At 52.9% G+C, this 16747-nt stretch overlaps 1 protein-coding gene across 2 annotated transcripts in view; it reads right to left on the bottom strand.

Moving 5' to 3' along the window:
• Positions 1-787: 787 nt before the first annotated feature.
• ARHGAP32 (Rho GTPase activating protein 32) overlaps positions 788-16747 on the bottom strand; it is a 239445-nt gene continuing 223485 nt past the window's right edge. For both annotated transcript variants that reach the window (XM_066564578.1, XM_066564577.1), the window contains 8 exons: positions 16640-16747; positions 15251-15396; positions 13115-13316; positions 12207-12352; positions 11219-11293; positions 9786-10637; positions 8277-9145; positions 788-7191 (listed from right to left, as the gene is read on the bottom strand). In XM_066564578.1, the coding sequence (XP_066420675.1) occupies positions 4951-7191; positions 8277-9145; positions 9786-10637; positions 11219-11293; positions 12207-12352; positions 13115-13316; positions 15251-15396; positions 16640-16747 (4639 nt within the window). In that variant the 3' untranslated portion in view covers positions 788-4950. The remainder of the gene's footprint in view (positions 7192-8276; positions 9146-9785; positions 10638-11218; positions 11294-12206; positions 12353-13114; positions 13317-15250; positions 15397-16639) is intronic.

Here is a 16747-nt window from a genome sequence, read left to right as displayed (position 1 = left end):
GGGGTGGGCTGCTGGATTTGCTGGTGGGACCTTACAAGGACAGCAGCACCAAGTTTGGATGTGCATTAATGCATTAATAAGCAGATCTGGACTGAAGTGAGGATTTGAGAGCAGATGAGGCAAAGATTTCCAAAGGCCCTGATGCAGCCCCTCTGCAGTCACACAAAGCCTCTGGGCAGAGCTGGACTGCACAGCAGGAGCCACCCCACAGGTCCATGAGCAGTGGGGTCACCTGTTCTCCATTCAGACAAGGATCAGGCTGCTCTTATTTCTGGCAGCAGGTCTAAACTCAGTATTATTTACTGGATGAAAAAACTGTGAGAGATCTTCTTAGAGTGTTAAAAATGTTTGAAATTCGCTTCCTTTAATCATCTTTTTGCTATTAATTAACTATGAGTAGTATTACTGTGGTGCCCAGAATCCCTCCCAGCCAATTCGGAGGTGGCCTGTGCCATCTGTTTGTCCTGACTTCATCTGCCCTGTGCCTTCACTGCCAGGGCCAGGCTGTTTCTGCTTGTGCTGTCGTGCTGGGTGAGAGGAAGGGGACACTCGAACAGCCCAGGCAGGTTTATTTATTGTTAGGAAGCAGCAATGGGCACAGGTGGAATGGCACAGATAAGCCCGAGCCTTGGCATGGGAATTCAAAGTCACCTCCTTCATCCTTAGCTGCCTGCCAGCATCCCTCCCTCCAAGGCACGGCCCCAAGCTGGCTCTTCCTGTTTTGTTTTTTAAGTACGCTGTTAATTAACGAGGCAGAGAGGAAAAAATACACACAGGCACACCTGAGTAGTTTTTAACCTGGCTTGATTAATGCTGTCAAGTTGCACATCTGAGTGTGAGCTCAGTGGGACTGTTGCTTTTGTTTAATACCACAAGACACCTCAGTCTGGATTGTTGCATTACAGTACAAATAAAAAACAGAAACAAAACCACATCTGCATCATACAAGGTGAGAAGAATATGAGAATTCTAAATATTTACAGAGAAGGGCAAGTGGGGAACCACAAAAAATATTTACATAAAAATACATGAGCTTGTCAGCATATACATTTTACACCAGTTCACAAAAAAAGACACTCTATAAATTAAAGTGAAGGGAACTCCAAAGGTAACCCAAGACTTTCTGGGATGTTTCTCTCATGCGGCTCAGGGAAAGAAAAATCAAGTCTTCTACAGCAGGAAAATGAACGGCAAAACAACCCTTTTGTCCCCCTCCCTCCCCCCAGCTGGACAAGGCAGGGCTGTGCACACAGGAGGAATGTGGTGCTTGCTCACACCACACCATGCCTTTCACAGGGATCGGGGCTCGGGGAACAGGAACGTGCCTAAGCCGCCACAACGAAAGGAGGGAAAACAACTTCTCACCCGGATTTCCTGACATTTAACACACCACTTGAGTCAATGCCCTGTCACCAGCACGGGGGATGGCAGAGCACACTTGAGGTTCTATCCCTTCTGGGGTCAAAGAGGACCAGAACGTTTTCAAGTCGGTTTTGGTTTTGTGTAGCAACTTACTACCACTGTGCAATGCTCACTGATCCCCCAGCGGGGAGCAGGGGCGGGGGATCACTGCAAAGACATAGGCACAAAGTTGTGGGGGTGTTCTCAGAGATGCATATAGATATCACCTGATAAGACTCTGCAAAAATCAGAAATTAATGCTTTACTTAAGACTTCATAGGGGCCAAGTCCTCATTACTCACCTATGACTGCACTCCCCTTCCCAAGGAAGGGCTCCTGCGGGTCACGTCCTGCTCCAAAGCAGAGGTGAAAATCCAGAGCTGGAGCACACTCCTGGAGCCTCATTCCTGCATGCACTGGGAGACCCTCTTCTGGAAACAGAGGGAGTGGCAGCTCTAGATGCAATAGAGTCCATGTGAGGGAACTCCTGAGGAACAGAGCTGCTGTCACCTCGTGGGGATGTGGTCAAGCAAGAATTACTGAGCCCAAGCACAACTGCACTTGGATTAGAGGATTATTAGCGTTGCTGTCCCCCTGCTCTCTCCACTCTGGGACACAGGACTGGGCTGTCACCGTCCTCCAGCTCACCCACCTAAGACTCCTGGTGTCACCTGCCTGCCTTGTTCTGATGCATGACACCCTTTCCAACCTCACATATGAATTTTGGGGTTAATGAGGATGTAAAACTCTCTGTAGGACCAGCAGACTGAGCCCAGAGCAGGAGCAGGACTGCATAGTTCACTGTATGGCTTGGCAGGGCAGGGTCATGCAGGATGCTGCTGAAGCTGTGGGCAGGCGAAACAATAACGGAAAGGTTTTGGTCTGTGTTACCTGGGAAAAGCTGGTGCCTTCACCTTTTTAAATTCTGTACTGTGGCTCAGCAGTGCTGGACATGAGTTTGGGTTCTTGGAGAGCTTCCACCCTCGGAGCACACCTGGCTGTGGCTGCGCACCAAGGGGGAGGTGGCTGAGAGTTTCTGCTCTCTCTGCTGGCTCTGCTGTCTTCTTCCTCTCATTCCCAAAAGGCTGTTTGCAGCGGCCCTCTGGGCTAGGGTACAGGTATGCACTTCCAGAAGCCCTTCGGGAAAGGTGCTGAAGGGTTTGTTTCCAATGGGATGAGCTTTGCACCTGGCACTTCACACAATGCAGGGAGAGCAGCACAGCACTGAGGAGCAGAGGCTGTCAGGGATGGCACTTGGGCTCTACAGGGAGACAGTGGCTTCAAGCAGGAAAATCCAGAGGCGTTTACAATGAACAGGAGCTGGGAGCAGCCCCTCGCAGTGGCAGGATAGTCCTGGCTGACGTAAGGCCCAGGCAGAGGGAGGCGGAGGCTGCGGGGCAGGGGGGAGTTAAGGCTTTCACGGAGAGAGAGGTTGGACCTGCAGCTCTCTTTACCTGAATCCCAAATAGCCTGAACCAAACACTTATCCCTGCTTCAACTGGAGACCTGGCAGGTAGCCAGGGGCTGAGGCTGGTCCTGGCACAACACAGCTCTGCTGGGGAGCACAGATAATCCAGCCTGGCTCCCGAGGAACCAGGGCAGCTCAGCCTTGCCTGGGAGTTACTGCCAGTGGAGACAGGGTGGCTCACCCAGTGGTCCCTTTCTGTGCAGTTCTGTCAGTTTTCCTTAAAAGAAAACACTACAAAAAGCATTCCCTCACCAAAAACCCCAACCCCTCTACCTGGGAATTCTTCATGAGGAGATTGTGGTAACCTGGATCACAGTGCTGCTTTTTTCTCTTTTTCTTTCTTCTTTTTTTCTTACTGTCAGATTTCGTTCCGTAACATGTGAGAACTCTTCTAAACAAAATGCTTAAAACACCAGCATTGCACAATAAAATATAACCAGAAGGTAGTTACTGAAACAGCCCCAGACAAGGCTCCAAGGTTAAAGGAAGCAAAAAGCTACAGAGTAGTCAGCAACTAGAAGCAGGCTTTCCTTAGGATTTAAAAGTCCCAAAATAGCCATGAAAATTTTTGTTCAAAAAGCCCCACCTAAGCATCTGTGTGCTAACTGCAGGACTTCCAGGTTTTTCATAAAAGATTAGAGATTTGAAACAGGTAGAGAAGTTCTTCAACCACACGGAACAGGAATGGCCTTGGAATTTATCAGTGAACATTTAAAAACTGCTAAATCTCAAGTATTGCTTGCAAGCCCTACCTAATGGAATGGATGTGCTTTATTTGTACAGGGGGTGTGAGTCCTGGGGAGTCTGAGAGGCAGCATGAGGGGCTGCCAGGCTGTTTTTACAATATCAAAGCTTTTCAACAGCTTGAACACCGTTTTTGGTGTATTTTAGAGTGCACTGGCCTTCTGTTCCTACTCACTGAGTCCTGGAGGAACGGCACCTGGGCACATCACTGCTCCCTGTGTGCCACAACTCCACAGGGATCTCTGCCTAGCAAGGAACTCTGAGGCTGCAGAGAGTCTGGAGACCTCCAGCTTAAGCTCAGCAGGAGCATTCCCTGATGGAATTGCTGCAGGACCTGGCCCAGGGCAGCTGCTCACGCAGACATCTTGCCACACACAAGGAGGGCTCCGATTTACATAATCCTATAGACTTTTTTTTAAATCTATTTTTTTAGTATTTTTTGCAGTGAGATGACAAGAGTCTTGCCAGCCACAGGATGGAATGAGCTTATCTGGGCCACAGATAACCTTGCAGCAAAGAGGAAGGACTGGCATGAAATGGGTGTGCTGTTGCCAGCTCTGGGGGTCGGGTTTGGTGTAGTTTAGTGGTTTATTTCTTTTGGTGTGAGAAATGCAAACCTGTCCTACATGGCTCCTGCAGCTGGCCTCTGCTTACAACAGAGAAATGTGAAGGAAATGGACTTCTTGTAGGCAGAAGCAGCTTGTTAATAAGGAAGAAATGTAACGAGTGTGTTGTGTTCTGAGCTGGCTTCAGAGCCTATTCCTTGGGCTTGAAATCAAAACAGGTCCCCACCCAGCTCAGAGCAGCTGCAGTGGGTGCAGCCACAGGAGAGGCAGGGCCTCAGCAAGGAGAGGATCCCTGGGGAGCCCTGCCCAGCCCCACTCTCTCTGTGTAACTCCGAGGATCCTCCACGGCCCTTTCCTGGGAGCCAGCCTGGGATGGGCAGTTTGCAGCAGAATGGAGCTGCAGGCACGGTCCATTGTGCACAGCCCATCATACATGGGACCCTGGGCGTGGGGAGGAGCAGCCAGTGTCACTTCTGGGAAGGGAAAACTCCTTCCCTCCCTGTCCCAACAGCATCTGTGTCAGCCCTGCTTGGCCTCTGGCAACACCTGTGTGCCAACAGCCTGCCCTGTCCTCCCAGGTGACTCAAAACTACATGAAAATCTATAGCTCTACTACATAAAAACAGTGAGTGGGGGCCAGGGGAGGGCTGAGGGGGCTTTGCTTTGCTCACTTGGGCAGGGTCAGGGAGTTTTTTACTGTCACTGAAAAAATAAAACAGTCCACTGTCCAGCAGAGGCTGCTTAGACTCTATCCCTCGTCCCCCCCAGAGCTCACTCAACGTGCACCTCTGTCTCGGGCCTCTGCAGACACAGCTCTGTGGGGAGGAAGGCTCCCTGCCCCAGCGCCGTGGCGTAAGTTCTGCTGTGCACGTGGGGGAAGCCAGGGGGCACAAAGCCCCCCGCTCCAGCATAGCCCCCTCTTTGGTGCTGAGGCAGGGTATGGTAATCCTCCAGGTTATCGTACTGGGACACCACAGTCATCGTGCTTTGGCGCTTGCCCAGGGTTTGGTAGGGGTACAGCAGGGCAGAGTCCCTCTCCATGGGCTCGGGGTGCTCCCGCATCCGGAGGCTGTGGCTCCGCTCGGGCTTGGGTGGCGGTGCCACGGGAGGGGCGGCGTGTTCCTCCTCCTTGTAGCAGTCTCTGGAGTGCTTCTCCATGGACGCTCTGCCTCGGGGCCTCTCCAGGTCTGGCCTGTCCTCTGCCAGCCTCCCCTCCTTGTGGTTCAGCCTCAGGGTCTCCTGGCTGGCTGGGATGTACTTGCTGCCCGAGTGCTGGTAGCCCATGGGCTCAGAGGGCTCCGGGCCACCCTTGGGCCTGTACTCAGGGTAAGGGGGCCCATTTTTGGGTTCGGAAGGCTGCCTATGGTTGGCTTCCTGCTGCAAATACGTCCTGTGCTCGCCGCTGCTGCTGCCTGGTTCGTGCATCTTCCTGTTCCGGATGCTGCTCTGCTTCTGGGGCAAGGACGGCTTCTCGGGCTGCCCGTTCCCGTAGCCCCCGCCGTGATAGAGGGCTCGGTCCAGCTCAGGCTCCGCGTGCTGCCCGTAGTAACGCTCGTCCCCTTCGGGCGTGGCCGCCTTGGCTGGGTACCTGCCCTCCTTCCCTTCTGCCACCGTCAGCAGGCCGCTCTTGCCAGGATCCGATTTGCTGCGCAGGTGGACGGCATCCAAGCCCCCCAGCTCGTCCTGCAGCAGCGGGGCCACGTTGTCGTACTGGGACATGAGGGGCCCTTTGACCTTCTGGCGCGTGCGGCTCTCGCGGCGGATGGACTGCATGCGGTACTTCTCCATGTCCTCCAGGTCCCAGGACATGTACATGTGCTTGATGTCCGGGGCGGGGGGCACGTCCCTGCTCACGAAGCTGTGCTCTTTGCCCAGGTGGTTGATGAGCCCTGCCCGGGGGTAGGCGGCCAGGCTGGGGTAGCGGTACAGCCCCTTGCCCTGCAGCCGGGACACGTAGGGGCCGAACTCACGGCTGGGCAGGCCGTGGAAGGGCCGGACCCGCACGGTGCTGTAGGGATCCAGGTCATAGAAACTCGCGTCGGCTGCGGTGTAGAAAGGGGAGCTGGAGGAGCTGGAGTAGGGACTGTAGCGATAATGGACCCGCCCGTTCTCAAAGTAAGGCTGGAGCTGCGTGACGTGGTAGTCGGAGTGGGGCTGATACGGCTTGTACTGGTACAGGGGCCGCGGGCAGTACACGGGCTCGTCGTCCGGGGGCACCTCCGTGCGGGAGATGGGCACGGAGCGGATGGCGGCGGCGGCGGCCGGGCCGGGCACGTGCAGCGACTGCACCCTGCGGATGGTGGGGTACGGGGGCGCCTCCTCGGCATAGCCGGTGCCCCGCAGCCCCGTGGAGCTCACGGAGGACACGAAGTCGGTGCGGCTGCGGGGCTTGGGGTGCAGGCCCGTGGCAGAGCCCTTGCCCTGCGTGCCGTAGGAGCCGTAGCGCGCGCCTGCGGTGACGGGCGGCTCCGGGCGGGGCGGGTAGGGCTGGTGCTGCTCGGCCTTGCCGTGGTAGCCGTGGGCAGGGACGCTCTCGGGCCGGTACTGGTGCTTGGTGTGCAGGTAGCTGTCAGGCCCCACGGGCTCGGGGAGGCTCTCCGCCTTGGGGTGCGGCACGTACACCGGCGGCAGGGACGAGTGCTTGGGAGGAGGCGGCGGTGGCGGCGGCAGCAGCGCCTCCTCCACGGAGGATGCCAGCATGGAGGAGGCCAGGAAGGAGTGGTAGTTGGAGTTGTTGATGGTGTCCGTGTTGTTGGAGTGCATGGCCGCGGCGATCTTGCTCTCCAGTGTCCTCACAGGTGGCACAGGCGGGGTGAAGCTGTAGGAGGAGGGGGCAGGGACTGACTCGGAGCACAGGTGGAGAGGGGGAGCCCTCGTGCTCTCCCGAGGCTTTTCCAAGTGGCTCTGGTGGCCTGCAGGCATGGAAGAGGAGCCACGGGCACTGGAACTGTTCTCGTAGACAAAGCCTGGCGTGGGCTCCAGAGGCTTTTCAGGTGTAGCTGTGCTCCACATCTGCAGGGAAGAAAGCAGACAAAGTTAGGGACAAGCAGCTTTTTCTCTGCTGTTCTGTAGTTAGAACATCCCAGACACTTGTACAGATCAGCTCCATTCCAGCGTATCTGTGCCTGGTTTCTGTTTGCTGGGGACTGACAGACATGTAGGTTCCCTCTCTCAGCATGATGCCACTGGCAGTTTTTAGGGACCCATCACAACTGGTGTGTTCTGCAAATGCCAAACCAGAGGAAGGGAGGAGGTGACTCACGCATTACCCTCAGTGTTTCCTTAGGTGGTCTGCTTTTAAAAGTCTGATGTTAATGAAAATGTTCCTGGATTCAACCTCTTTAGGCCCTGGTGAGCAGATCAAGAACTGCAGTAAAGTAGAAATTCCTGACTTAATGTGGCTGCACGGCTTAGGATGGGCTGCAGCCAGGCGTGTTTCATGGGCTGCGGGCTTTAGATTTCTGATGGAAATTTTTCAATCCTGCACAAGCAATCTGACCTGCTTTGTTTAACAGAATCACAGAATCACGGAGTTTGGAAAAGACCTCTGAGACCATGGAGTCCTACCTGAGATCAATCTCCCCCTTGTCACCAGCCCAGAGCACTAAGTGCCATGTCCAGTTGCTCCTTGGACACCTCCAGTGATGGGGACTCCACTAGCTCCCTGGGCAGCCCCTTCCAGCACCTACTCACCCTTTTGTGAAGAAATTCTTCCTGTGGCCCAACCTAAACCTCTCCTGGTGCAGTTTAAAACTGTGTCCTCTCATCCTTTCGCTGACTGGACAAGAACCTAACCAGGATGCTGGAAGAGGACCCTTTCAGAGGATGCAAAAATTCTTCTTTCTGAGCATTCTGAACTATCAATCCCTCTGTCACCTGCCCCTGCAAATACTTCTTCCTTAAAACCAAGGAGAGTGGGCATTCTCCTACGGGATGCTCCCTTAGGAAAGCAGCACAGGATGTCCTGCAAGGCTGTGTCTGTGTCATACCCACATCACCCCCAGTTTCCTGCAATTCCCCCCCCTTGCCATTTGGATTTGGACCAACATTCCCAGTGCTCAGCATTTCAGAGGAGCTGTGCAGGGAGCAGCACGTACCTGCCCAGAGCCGCTGGGTGCTTTGGCCGCTGGCACCTGTCCCACGGCTGCCTGGTGCTCCTGTCTCTGTGCCGGGGCCGCGGCCGCGCGCGGCGCGGGCGGGACGGTGACATCTGCCTGGGGGGCGGCCCCGGGCGGGGCGCGGGGCTCTGTGCCCGGGAGGGTGCTCAGGTACGGCACCGCGGCCGGGGCGCCCTTGTCCCCAGCAGGACCCACGGAGGGAGACTGCAGCTTGTCCTCGGCCGTGCAGGGAGCATGCAGCTTGTCCCCAGCCAGGCCCGCGCGCAGGTGGGGCTGTTCCACAGCCAGCTCCGTGCCGGGCAGCTCCCGCTCCGGCAGTGTCCCTGGGCCGTGCAGGGCCGCATGCTCCCAGTCCCCCACGTGGGCCGGGAAGGCCTCCTTGTCCCCCGCTCTGCTGAGGTGGAAGCTGGACTGCTCCTGCTCCGCATCCCTGCTGCCAGGCGTGTCCCCAGGCATGCCCGTGTGGAGAGGCGGGGGCTCTTGGCCTCCAGGTGCGCCGGGCGGGTGGTTCTGCTCCCCGGCCGTGCCTTGGCAGTCCTGCTCTAAAGGTGCCCCGGGCTGGAAGTGCAGGCGGTTCTCGGGCAGAGCAGTGAACAGGTGGAGCTTGTCGGGAGCGCCCGCAGAGAGATGGAGCTTTTCTAGAGCTGTGCCAGCTTCAGCCTCTCCATAATTTGTGCTTTCAGCATGAGCATCTCCTGGCCTTTTGTGGGACTGGGCGGATGCTTGCTGCGCGGACTCGGCTAACGCTAGGGCCAGCATGCGCGCTGCGTTTTTCGGAGGAGGAGGAGGGATAAGAGACACAGAACTGACGGGAACAGGATCCTGGGGGGAGTCGAGGGCAACTGCTCCTAATGGGGGGAAAATTGAGAGAGAGAGTGATTTTATGTTACCCAATAAGGAGAGTGACCTTAACGACTATTATAAAAAAATAGATGCTCTCCACACTTTCACAGTGGCAGCTCCTTCTGATGTGAAACACTTGTGTCTCACAGGCAAACGCTGCTCGACAGCACAGCAGTTCATCACAAAGAGGAAAAAACCCAAGAGATTGTCTAAAGGCTCCTCTTGCATTTCTAGAGGTAGGAAGGAGGTAGCAGAGAATGAGATACCCTTACACAATTTTGATCATAAGGTTTTAGGCGGAAAGGTCCCTTCTTCGAGTGTTGGCAGATTTTTAATTTAAAAAAAGGAAAAGTCTTAGATGGTCTATTGGCTGAAATGATTGAGAAGGACATGCTAGAGATTTTCACGTATGAGAGGATGGGGAAAAAAAAAGCGGAATATAAAGCATTATGGAAATTATCCGAGATTTGTGTGATGTAGGGAGAAGGCAGAGGTTAAAACTTTACTGATCTGCACAGCCCTGCAAGACACTCGTGACCAGAACTGACGGGCAATCCCCTCTCCTAAAGGCACGCAGAGGAGGACGGTTCTGAGAGCAGCTCCCCTTTGGAACTTAAAGAAAGAATGGAGGAAAATGCACTGTACCTGGCTGGGTGTGTCCACTGGGTACAGTCTTATTCTGACTGCTTGGCATGGCTCTCTCCCCTTCTTCTGGCAACTCTGCTTTGCAAGCAGTCACTAGCTGGGGATGCTGCAGCTCTTGGTGGGCTCCTTCCCCTGTTCCTGTTTCACTGTTTTTCAGGGGCAAGGACATCTGGGTTGGGGACCTGTTTGTGATCTCAGTGATGCCAATCTCTTTGCTCCAGCTGGAAGCAGAGGAGTTCCTGGATGTGCTGGGCACTCCTCCCATGGCCTCTGGCACACGGCTGGGTAGCACAAAGGACATTGGTTCTGTGCTCAGTGGTGGAGATTTGATGGGCTTTCGGGCTGTCTTGGGTGAGAAGCTGAGGGGTTTGCAGGCCTGCTCTTCCGTGGGGCTCAGGTCCAGCGTAAAGAAGGGACTCATCTTCTCCTGGAAAGGGGACACTGGCTCAGAGCTTGTGGCACTGCCTGGGGTCTGGGACTGGCTGCCTGATTCTAAATCCTTCTTGAGCAGGCTTGGCTTCTCCTTATTGGTATCCACGGACTCCAGCAGGGAGGTGCTGCTGTCCAGGCACTCGGACTCTGCCTGGGGGGGGCTGCACTGGAAGGACATGGGGTCGAAGTCCAGGCTGGCGACGCCGATGTCCGGCGGGCTGAGGTCCACGTCCTCCGAGGAGCGGGGAGAGATGAGGGCAGGGACGTGGATGAGCCCCTCGTCCCCGTCGCTGTCATCATGGGGGAGGTTGTCATAGGAGTTGCAGCGGTTCATGCTCCCCAGGAGCTCCCCGTTGAAGGAGGCAGACAGGGCATCGCTGCTGGATCTGGGCCTTCTGGGCCGGAACAGTTTGGATTCACCTGGAAGTGAGGAGACACCATGGGTCAGTGACAAGACCTCCTGCCCAGGAGGCCAGGCCCAGTCGGGGGTGGGGGTGGTCAGAGCAGTCCTAAGGCAGCGAGAGGCTCCCCTGGTAATCTCTGCACACAAAGTAACATCGTTGGCAGTGACTGCTTATTCCATTTGCTTAAACTCTGTTACAGCACTTGCCAGGCATGATTTAGTGTGAAACTAAGCTGTGAGCACAAGTAAAGACACTTTGAATGTGCTGAAGGCCTTTCTCAGAGAGCACTTTCCTCCACAATGCTGTTATGTCAACCTTGAAATAGCAAGGGGAGGAGCCAAGGAATGAACATAAGCAGCGTCAACTACATCAGAGCAAGAGGTTTGCTTTTTTAAACCTTAAAAGCAGGAAAAGCCATGAAGAGCATTTCTGTAAGACTCATCTGTGCTGGGAGCAGAAAGCTGCTTCATTACTTAGCAAGTTCAGCTTCCCCTGGAGCAGTGGAAAACCTGCCCTGTTAAATATCTACAGCCAGAGATGTCAAAGTGCCTCCCTTAATGCCCATTTCTTGGAAGTGCAGGTAGGATTTTGCCTTACCATCCACAGCATGCAGGGAGGTGAGGGACTCCTCGCTCTTGGCCGAGCGGAGCGTCCCGCTGTCTCCTCGTCCTCCTGAAGGAAGGAACCACACAGGGATCAGTTAGGAAAGGGGTTTCCATTTAGCTGGGTAACGGTGGCAGGAAAAACACAAATGCATTTCTAGCACCAACATCACTGTCCGGAGAGTAATCTTGTTTTGAAGGTGGGTTTCTGATTCTCATCTTACCGGGAAACAGTGACCAACCCAAGCGATGACTGCTGCAGGTGACAGGATGGGAAACAATTTCCCACAAGTAAAACCCCTCAAAAAGGGGGAAGGAAGGAACATTTACAGACCCTGTTTTATGGGCACCAAACAAGTATAATTTCAGTCTCTGAGGAGACAGTCCTGAAGGGCATCATAAGCAAGTGTGAAGGCTGTGAGGGTAAGAATTTAAAGATCGACCTTCGGAGATGAGGGGATAGAAGTTCTCCCAGGCCCATATTTTGGGATTTGTGATGTGTTTTACTGCAAAAACATGTTGTTTCTATTTTTAAGTTTGGAAAGAAACAGAAAATTATATATGGAAAAGGTTGAGAATTCCACCTACATATGCTGGCTGTGACTACAAACGGTTGTTGGCTGCCTTCTCTGGGTACTCTGGTACAGCTTTTGGAGGGAATGTGTTTGTGGGAAGGTGCTTTTCCCTCTTCTTCTGAGAGCAGCAACGGGAATGAGAACTGTATTCTCATTTCATAATGAAAGTGCCAGAAGGAATTATCCTGTGACTTGTGATAGCAGCAGCCACATCTTATCTTTCCAAAGCTGTTCCAAGCAAAGCACAGAGCTATGAGCCCTGGCAGGCTCCAGAGCTGCCCGAGATCCATTGGAAAGAAGAGCTACTGGAGGTGTCATGCACGGCTTGGACGCTAGAAGGAGATAAAAGCCCACTGGAAACATCACTCTGCACTGCTGACAACCCCGGGTTTTGGAAGGGGGCCTCACCTGCCAGGGCTATGGCTTTCATTTCCGAGGGCTCGCTGGGGTTGCGCTGCAGTTTGCGCTTGGACACGGAGGAGGATTTTCCCAGGTTGAAGAAGGAACGCCAGCTCCCCACTGGAGACTTCTTCATCTTGCTGGGAGGCCTTTTCCTGGGGAGAGAAAATGGAACACATGGATGGAGGGTGGGCTGCAGCTCAATCCTGGCTGCTTGTTATCAGCACTCTGCTTTCTGCTCAGTAACTCCAGGTTTCTGCTTGGAACCTCCCTCTTTTCCCAGCTGAGGATGTTTTCTTTCTTCCAGCTCAGCCCTAAAGTCTTGCTGTGTAAATTCCCTCAAACTCCACAAAGCAGCTGCAGTGCAGGTGAGGAAAGGCTCTTCCTTGTCCAGTCCAGCAGCCAAGGGATGAATTTTCTGGAAGAAGCCCCAGTTCTCTGGGAAGCTGGGCAGCCATAAAGGTGTTCAAAAGCATCTCTCACTCCTGCTTTAAAACCACCTTAGTCTCCTCCACTACCATATTAAATTTCCAGTGTCCTTGAGCCTGTCCAACTGCTCCATTTCAAGGGAACCTGGATTTGTGAAGAGCACTTAGTCCTGGAAAACCCCAACATCTGCAGGTGTTCACCCTGTTTACATTTCTGTGTGTGACTGGTCCAGGCATCTCTGCATCACAGACAACATGGATTTATACATTAAATGATATCCCTGGTGAAAACAAGAGGGAGTGGAGCACAAATTATTTGGCTAAACCAACACCACTGATACGAGCTGAATCCTCCCAGAGTCAAAAGCAGGTGGAAAACTGGCCGCAATATTTACATATATAACAAGTCTCAAGTCAGTATAAGCAAATTCCTGCTGTATTCAAAATAACACCGTTATGACACACGCTGGAGAGGAAACCTGTCTCTACCTTTCAGATGGGAAGTCAATGACTGTGTGGAATTTCCCCTGCAAAGCTGCTGGGCCTTCTCCCACTTCGATGTACTTGCTGTCTGCCACGATGGGAGAGTTGATCTGGGCCTGTGTCCGTGCCTGAGCCTCCTCCAGCGTGAGCAGCTTCGTGGAGGGGGAGGACACCAGCAGAGACTTGGGCCGGGATAAAGAGCTGTGCCCTGCAAGGGAAAACCACAGGCAACAGGGAGAGTCAGCAAAGGCAGTGCAGAGATCAAAGCTCAGCTCTGTGTGTCTAGGGAGGTGCTGTGTTTTTCTGAACCTTTGTTATCCCAGCCATTGAAAGATGTGGACAAAATGTGATCACAATGTCACAGATATGTTGATGACTAAAAGAATGATGGCTTAGTGTATTAAAAAAAAAAGCAGAGGCAAGCAGGTAGGATGGAAACCTTTGTGACACACTTTCCTTCATCTGTATGCAAGAGCCTGTAAAGAAAATTATGTTTTTCCTTTGTATAAAGCCTGTCTGGGTCATTCCCAGATTTCACCTCGGTGTAGCAGGAAATGCCACGTGTGACTGAAGTTGCTACGAGCCAAAGTAAACCTGGACACAGCAAACAGAATCTGCTGTGTGGCCTGCCTGTGGCCTTTAGAGCTTGTGCCTGGTTTTGGTGATGAATGTGCAAAATCTGAAAGCAGCTGCTGCTGCCTCCTGCTGCTGACAGCTTCAGTGCAGAGATTACGGGGAGTCTGTTGTAGGAGCAGCTCTCCTGTGTCTGCCATTGCCTCCTGTACAGGTGTTTCTAGGGTGATTCCCAGGTGAGTTCAGGCTTTGGGGGAGTTGTATCAGTGCAGAATATCCTGCTTGGTCCAGTTGAATGGCTGTCCCTGGGGCAGCACAGCTCTGTGTGAAGGATGCAGAGTCTGTGGGGGGGTGTAGGAGCTGTAAACATCACTCAGCTCTCCTGGGTCAAGTTTGGGTTAAAACAGGTTTGGCAGCACCATTTCCCCCTCTCACCAGTGGGTGCAGGAGCTGTGCTGACACCCAGAGGCTCCCAGGAAGCTGTTCTGGAATGCAGAACTCCTGCACTTAGCCAACCCAACAGCCTGACCCTGCTCCCTGCCAGGTCTGTGTCAAAGCCACTGAATGCAAATGACCAAGTCATTAAACAATTAGCTGAATTTACATGGGCCATTCTAAGCCTGGATAATCATCTGGCTGGGATTCTGAGCATGCTTATCTTCCTTCCCCTGGCAAAGTCAGCCTGCTGGGGCTGGCACTGCTCAGCCAAGCTAACCTCTGGCTTCCATGGCCTTAGAACTGCACTACAGTAGGAGAAAAAGCTGGACTTGGATCAACTCTGCCAGCCTAAGCAGATGTAGGGTTTGTTTAAAAGAAGGGAGCAGCAAATACAGTGGAAACACAGCTCTCTGCAGTCCCAGGTGGTGCTAACTGCAGCAGCTGTGCATGTTTCAGGCACAGGCAGGTTATCAAGGCAGATGGTGCAGCCTTAATGCTGCTTAGGAGCAGGAAGAGCTTGTGGCAGCCATACTAACAGAGAGAGTAAACTTTCCTCCTGGTGCAGCTCTGCTCCTTCTCAATGGAAAAGATAACATGGTCTCAGCTACTCAAGGGAATTTGTAGGCTCCAAGGCTGGATGACATATCAGGTGCTTCAGCTTCATTCCTCATCCTAAAGCAACATCAGCCTGAGCAAGTGCAAGATTTGAGTTTCTTAGCCTCAACATGACTGAATGCAGAGAGACTGCTTTACACCAGCTTGTTCTATTTGTGTTCTAAGGTAGGGATGAGGGCAGACAGACTTAGCTCCAATGGGTAAGTATGCAGGAGCAGCAGAAAAGATGGTTTTAAAAAGGAGAGGGAGCAGGAGAGACAAAGATTTAAATGATTCCTTGCAATTTCTCAGTGGCAGAACATAGAAAACATTCATGTCTGCATTCCTGTGGGGCATGTGGCTTTTAAGAAAGGTACTGACAGCAATTTCTAAAAGCAGGCCATCTCTGTCTGGGTTCTGGCATCCCAACCCAGAAATGTGTCCTCTAGGTTAAACTAAAAGCCATGTCCATGTCCCAGAGGAGCTCAGCCGTGCAGTGCTGCTGCTCCTGCCCGAGGGAAGCAGCCCGAGACACACCTGCCCCATCGCGGATGACGGAGCTGAGCTTGGAGCTGAAGAGCACATCCACGTGGTTCAGGATGAACTCCACCACCACCGACTGGATCCGCACCTCCATGAAGGCGGCCGTGCCGCTGAAGCAGGCGGACTCGATCTGCTTGGACCTGCAGAGGGACACAGCACAGGGAAGAGGCTCCTGCTGGGCGAGGCCTGGGCACCTGTGGGGCTGCAGGGCCTGGGGCTCAGCCACAAAGGCCTTCAGGGCACTTGTGGGGTTAAATCTCAGCAACGCTCACAAATGATCACTGACTGTGGGGATTTATGGCCAAACTTCAGATCCAGGTTCAAGCCTTATTGATGGGGCAAGAGGAACACTGGGCTGGGAGGAAAAGGGAGTGTGGGAGAGGTCTGAATTGAGGTTAATACGCTGAACAGCCAAAATCAAGAGCTTTTTGTTAACTCATTTCCATGACTGGCACAGTTTAAGGCAGTGCTGTTGTATAAACCTGCTGTGGCCTCTAAGAGGATTTTCCCCCAAGCAGGGAGTGTCTCCACCTGATCCTACTGAGTGAATGCTCCAGGACTCACCAAGGCAAACTCAAACATGAGGTCACTCCACTGCTTGTGGGAGAATTGCCAGAAAGAGGAGCCCACCTGCATGAACTGGGAGTGTCCAAGGGCAGATCAGATAGGGCTTGGAGCAACCTGGGGAAGGTGTCCCTGCCCATGGCAGGGGGTGGCACTAGATGAGCTTTAATATCCCTCCCAACCCAAACCCTTCTGGGATTCCATGATGAACTGCACACTCAGATTTCTCACGTTGGTAACAACAGCAGGTGAGAAATCAGTACAATAAAGGGCAGGAGGATAATATTTTTTTCTTTCAAAGCAAAAATTTTTAGTTACACCATTAAAGTGCCCTATCATCCAGATTCAAAACAGATTTATCCAAGTCAATTTCTGTAAGTTTGAATTCTTGCAGCCAAAAGCTGTCAAATTAGACTCTAGAGACTTATGCAGTGGGAAATCAGTGATGCCACTGTAGAAATTCTCCTGGATGATCAAGGACACATCAGTCTCATCTAACCAAGAGAAGAGAAATTATCCTCTAAAAGAGGGTTCAGGGAATTCTTCCTTGTTACTACTGACAAGACTGCAGCCAGTGGAACTGTGTTGTGTGTGACAGGATAACACAGGGGCTGTTTTACATCACGAGGTCAGGAACTTGCCAGCCAATCTTAAATCCTGCTTAGAATAATTTCCCATATTTTACAGGAGGTGAAGAGTGCACTGGGTGAAGAGAGGAAGAGCTCTTTCCAGCTGCTGAAAGCTGGGATTTTCTGTAGTATCTGTTGCTTATAAATGTAAACATTTATATTCTATTGAAATGGGAAAATCCCAAAGTACCTGAGGAGGTTTGGAGCCCACACAATGGCCAAGTTCTTTGTGTGCATATTTGTGATGGAGCAATAATCAGCCAGACGAGCCAAGTGTCTCATTAGGAACTCCAGTGTC

Source organism: Molothrus aeneus, chromosome 22, assembly GCF_037042795.1.
Source record: "Molothrus aeneus isolate 106 chromosome 22, BPBGC_Maene_1.0, whole genome shotgun sequence".
NCBI lineage: Eukaryota > Metazoa > Chordata > Aves > Passeriformes > Icteridae > Molothrus > Molothrus aeneus.
Note: the sequence above shows the minus strand (reverse complement) of the source record. Positions and strands in the feature narration are given on the sequence as shown.